The sequence below is a fragment of the Oncorhynchus gorbuscha genome, linkage group LG18, assembly GCF_021184085.1.
Source record: "Oncorhynchus gorbuscha isolate QuinsamMale2020 ecotype Even-year linkage group LG18, OgorEven_v1.0, whole genome shotgun sequence".
Taxonomy (NCBI): domain Eukaryota; kingdom Metazoa; phylum Chordata; class Actinopteri; order Salmoniformes; family Salmonidae; genus Oncorhynchus; species Oncorhynchus gorbuscha.
This window is the reverse complement of record NC_060190.1, coordinates 14,512,343-14,518,342: the sequence shown is the minus strand read 5'-3', so window position 1 is coordinate 14,518,342 and position 6,000 is coordinate 14,512,343. Positions and strand designations below refer to the sequence as shown.

General features: G+C 43.6%; 1 protein-coding gene across 2 annotated transcripts in view; it reads left to right on the top strand.

The window, feature by feature from the left end:
• Positions 1–965: 965 nt before the first annotated feature.
• Positions 966–6,000, top strand: part of LOC124003357 (integrin alpha-X-like) — a 32,395-nt gene continuing 27,360 nt past the window's right edge. Inside the window, exon 1 of one of the 2 annotated variants that reach the window (XM_046311534.1) lies at positions 966–1,092. In XM_046311534.1, coding sequence (XP_046167490.1) covers positions 1,017–1,092 — 76 coding nt within the window. In that variant the 5' untranslated portion in view covers positions 966–1,016. The remainder of the gene's footprint in view (positions 1,093–6,000) is intronic. The other variant, XM_046311536.1, reaches the window with a different exon arrangement.

Here is a 6,000-nt window from a genome sequence, read left to right as displayed (position 1 = left end):
CCATTAAACTCTGTAACTGTTTTAAAGTTGTGCTGAAATCCCTGAGCAGTTTCTTTCTTCTCCGGCAACTGAGTTAGGAATGACGCTTGTATCGTTGTCGTGACTGGGTGTAGGCTTGCCATAACAAAGGGGTTGAATACTTATTGACTCAAGACATTTCATCTTTTCCTTTTTAATACATTTTCTCATTAACTTTATATGTTCGAATTCATAATCAAATATGCTTCCCAAAAATAACATGGTCGCTGTGGAAGAACATTTATTTGGATTGGCAATATTCTGCATTTATCAGAGTGCCATCAGGAAGCCTGATTTCAGATGCGTCCATTTTGACATGATTATTAGGAAATTCTTATTCTTGCAAAGCATGTAAATGTTTTATCAAACTATTATTTTAATCTGAATATCCACAGTAATCAGATTATTGTGTACATGTAACCATACTCATTATGGGGTATTGTGTGTAGACCAGTGAAAAAAACAGACTCTATTTAATACATTTTAAATACAGGCTGTTCAATCAAATGTGAAAAAAGTCCAGGTGGGTTAATAATTTCTGAAGGCAATGTACATCCACCATCATCATCTGCTCATGTATCACTCCAGTGTTAATCTGCTAAATTGTAATTATTCGCTCCTATGGCCTATTTACTGCCTACCTCCTCCTGCATGTAGACTTAATTTTTTTCTACTGTGTCATTGCCTTGTTTATTGTGTTATTGGCTTGTTTATTGTTTACTCCATGTGTAGCTCTGTGTTGTTGTCTGTGCCACACTGCTTTTCTTTATCTTGGCCAGGTCGCAGTTGCACATGAGAACTTGTTCTCAACTAGTCTACCTGGTTAAATAAAGGTGAGAAAAAAAATCCCCATTCTCACCCAAATGATAATGAACTACTGCAGATACTTTCGGGGGTGGAGACACCTCTTATAAGAAGAGGCACACAGGAAATAAAGTACAGGAAGACAAGTCAGTTTCATTTGCAATGGTTGAGTGTTGCAATATTTTCCTCACTGCATGCTAGTGAACAAAGTGAAGGAGAAGATGTCCAGGCAGGGACCCGTCTCCCTGCTCACCTGGATGGGAGCCATGGGTAAGCACTGACTAACAGGATTTCACTCAGCTTAATATTATCATCAGCTCAACTAGTAAAAACAAGTCAATTACTTTCATTACTATATATTTTATATTACAGTAAAAAAAGTCAGCTTTTCCTCAGTGTGACATATGTTGAATCTTTCACAACATTGTAATCAATAAGTATAGTTGAAGTAGTGGAGGATATGTTTTAAAGATGGATACTTAACTTGCACAGGGATCATTTATGAGAGAGAAAGGTGCCTATAATGTAGTCATTTGCATGGGCTAATGGGGCTCCCAATAAAATATAACGCTCTAAATTTAATTCACAGAACTTGTCATATCTTTATTTGTGCTTTTACGTCAATAACGGTAACCCACTTCCACCTAAAAGCTTTTTTTGGTTTGGTGGCAATAGTTGGTTGGAACAATAGTTGGTTGGAACAATAGTTGGTTGGAACAATAGTTGGTTGGAACAATAGTTGGTTGGAACCACTTCATTTTTTAAACCGAGATAACACTTTATAATGCATTCATGTTTTTGAGACCGTCAATGATAAGCATTTACTATTGGCCATTTATCACACATTTTTCATGGTGAAAAAGTCATAAAGAAGTTACTTACAATGTTACAGCTACATTCACTTTTGATGGCAGTTCTGGCTGAACAACAGTAGCCTATAACCTATGTTCAGTCAAGAATGTTGAAATTAGGATTCCTCAAAATATGTTTGTGCACCTTCTCAGCCATGTGCACATATTACAGACTGAACCTTGTTTACACCAACGCCTGCACCAGACTATGATCATCTGCGGGTCATTTTTTTCTTCAAAGGAGGGCACTCTTCGATGCTATAATTCTAGTTAGGATATATATAATATATGCAACTAATCATCCACCAACATGGTTCTGTGGCAATGTACCACATAACCAATAAGCAAAGCATTAACAATGAAGGTTCCAACACACACTGGACCAGCGCCATTTATTTGGGCTAGATTAAATAATGATGGGGCCCAGGGCAAGAACGTCTTTAACCAACTGTTAGCCTACATGTAATTCAGAACACATCGGCGCCACCGATGTTGTATATTGTAACGATTTGGGAGAAGCCCGGGTAAAATGGAGACACGTTAATGCTCACCTGTGTCATCCAGATGATGTGCCAGCCCAGCGATTAGCTGTTTTGTGCGTCTCCGCGGTGGGAGTGACAATATCAGTCCCATGGCCAGAGGCCAAGCGCTCAGCCAAGTTGATAACACGACAGTCTTATCACAATGCACAACAACAGAAATGCATGAATTTACTTTAGGAAACGTTCTGAATGAACATAGAGAGAATAAGCAAACTCACAAACATACCCGTCAAAAGGACCCAGCATTTAATGCCACCAGTGCATTTAAAACACTCCAGCAAATCACACTTCTCCTTTCCTAAACATGTTGGCTAATAAAAACCTAGGCATTGTTGAAAACCATAACCGCTGTCAACACCAACAAGCTACTTTTTACTTTCAGTCTGTTACTCTGTGGCGAAGTACACACATCGCGTGGCCTAAACACCACAAACCAAGCTAAACAAAACTATGGCCAAACTGAAGTAAGGAAGAATTCAAAAGCGGTGGCTTGCGACATTTGTGATTTGCTTTGTTCACATAAAGTGTGGAGATATCCAACCCTTGTCACATGATTAAGCTGTAAACTCTCAAAGTAACACTTAGCTTGTTTCCAATCTAGTATGCTTAATGAGCATAGACAAAGCAACGGAGCTGGACAACCTTCCTGCAAGATTCATAAAGCATAGTGCTTGTGTCACTGCTAAAATGATAACGCATATTGTAAACCTTTCTATTAGTAGTGGTACATTTTCCAATGATCTCGAAACAGCCCGGGTGGTTCCGCGCCACAAGAAGAGCAGTAAAACAAATGCAGGAAAATACAGGCCTGTGTCGATTCTCAGCACGTTATCCAAAGTTGTTGAGAGATTCGTTTTTAATCAACTTTAGGAATACTGTTATGGGTGTAAGATGGCACAGTGATGCCATCTGTTGGTAAATGTTCATTACTGCAACTCGTGTGTTTTACCGGGGTGCTTGAGATACCCGGATGTGTTGTGATGTACTGAACAAGACTGGTTACTCGCATCAATGCCTCTGTCTCGTCATTTAACATTCAAACATGGTGTCAGAAGTGGGATAACTAACCATGCTTTCCGCAAATTAGAGTCACCTACTCTGGTTTACAAACAAATGCTTATTTGTGTAAAATTTCGCCCGGAATTGGCCTTCGCTAGAGTGAGTTTGGTAGTTAGCTTCAGTGTTGTTAGCACCGGTTAGACATGGCAGCGAACATTCCCCCTCCCGCCATTATGAAGCTCAGCGGGGATTGGAGCACGAACTGGGATACGTTTAGAGGTGAATGGGAGGACTATGCGCTAGCAACGGGACTTCTGGAAAAGGAAGATGATGTAGTGGCTGCCACTTTGAGGACTATAATGGGAACTGAATGCCGACATGTATACAAACACAACCTGAACCTAACAGCAGCTCTGCAAGGTAACGCTATAGCTATTCTTGATGCTCTTGAACATTACTTTACGCCAGCAAAGAACGTCATCTACGAGCGTTATGTTTTCGGTCGTTGCAAACAGGAGGACGGGGAGTCCATTGACAGCTTTGTCACTAGGTTAAGGGAAAAGGCAGCTACATGTGACTATGGTGCTTTAAGAGATGAACTGATCAGAGATACGATTGTGCTTGGCATAACTGATGAGGGCACCAGCAGACGTTGCTGAGAGAACGTGACCTGACACTGGCCTTGGCAGTGGAGACATGCCGTGCAGCAGAGCTTACTGATATACGACAAGGTCCATGGAGCTAGAAAGGCAACATATGGACAATGTCAATGCTACATTCAGGCAGCCAGTAAAGAAATTCCCCTTTGCCACAGCTAATGCTAATACTACAGCCAACTCTGCAGTAGACAACCCCAATACATGCCGATATTGTGGCATTTCTCATGGACTAGGAAAAGAACACTGCCCAGCCTATGGAAAAATATGCAACTCCTGTGGTACAGCTAATCACTTCGCAAGGGTCTGCATGAAAAGCAAGAGAAAGGAGGGTAAAGTGCACTCCATGGAAACAAACACAGATGGAGGGAACGACAGCACAGGATGTATATGCTAGCGAGTGCATAGGGGCAGTGAGGGCAAAAGGACAAAAGTGGTTTGTCACTCTGCTACATAATAATAAACCACAGCAATGCCAGCTAGATTCAGGGGCCACATGCAACGTTATGAGCCTTAAAGACAAAAGGAGGCTCGCGCCCAGAGACAAACACAGAGTAGCACCAAGCTGAAACTGTATTCAGGCCAGTTCATGACCTCTTTAGGCCTGTTTGTGACAGAGTGTGTTTTACGTGGCCAGAAATACACCCTTGAGTTTGAAATAGTTGAGGCTAGTCAACAGCCATTACTGTCAGGTTCTACATGCGAGCAACTTGGACTTATTAACTTCACCATCCCAGCTGATCTTAACATTATAGACTAAGTCCAGGCTGGGCCCCTGAGCAAGGAGACACTCCTAAGCAAGTAACATGATGTCTTCAATGCACCGGTTGAGTCAGTTCCCGGGGAAGTCCACTTTGAGTTGGACGCAGCAATCCAGCCTGTCCAGTGTGCACCTCGCAATGTACCAGTGGCCATGAAAGCAGCTACGAAGGCTCAGCTTGACAAATATGAAGCAGATGGCCACATCATATCCGTCACCGTGCCTACAGACTGGATATGGTTATCGTCAAGAAACCAGACAAGCTACGGATATGCATTGATCCTAAATACCTCAACCGGGCTCTGCGACGTTCACATTACATTATGCCCACGTTGGAGGATGTTCTTTACAAGCTCCCAAAGGCCAGAGTCTTCACGCTTGTGGATGCCAGAGATGCCTTTCTGCAGTGCAAACTCGACGAGCCCAGCAGCTACATGACCACCTTTTGGACATCCTGGGGCAGGAAGAGGTGGTTGAAGCTTCCGTTTGGTGTCTCCGTGGCTCCAGAGGTGTATCAGCGGAAACAGCATGAGCTGTTGATGGGACTCAGTGGCGTGGAACCCATAGCAGATGACATCCTCGTAGTGGTGCTGTGGGGACAGTGATGAGGAGGCAGAATGTGACCATGACGCCAAGCTGCTGGCCCTGATGGTCAGATGCAGACAGGTCAAGCTAAGGCTTAGCATAAAAAAGCTTCAGTTTAAAGCGCCAGAGATCCACTTTCATGGGCACATCTTGTCCTCCACCGGATTGAAGGCAGATCCTGAAAAAGTGAAGGCTGTCTTGGAAATGCCCCACCCATCTGACGTGAAGGGAGTGCAGCGCTGGTGAGGAAAATAAAACAACTGGTCACCCAGACACCTGTACTGCGATACTACAATGTGTCAAAACCTGTCACGTTTCAGAGTGACTCAAGCCAGTATGGACTTGGCTGTTGCCTCATGCAGGAGGGCCAGCCTGTGGCATTCACCTCTAGGGCACTCACCCCAACAGAGCAGAACTATGCCCAGATAGAGAAGGAGTGCGTCAGCATTGTGTTTGCATGCCAACGCTTTCACCACTACCTGTACGGGCGCGACAATATTACCGCAGAGACAGATCACAAGCCCCTTATTGCTATATTCAGCAAGCCTCTCCTGAATGCCCCAAAACGACTGCAGAGCATGCTACTGGCCCTACAAAACTGCAACCTCAAGGTGGTGTATAAGCCAGGGCCAGAGATGTATGTGAGTGACATGCTCAGCAGGGCTACTGCATCAGGCACTCACACACGCTCCATGCATGAACAACACGCAGTGTGCAGCTTACAAACAGAGCAAGTGGATGTTGAACACATCAACCAGGCTGACTACCTCAATGTTACGGACCAG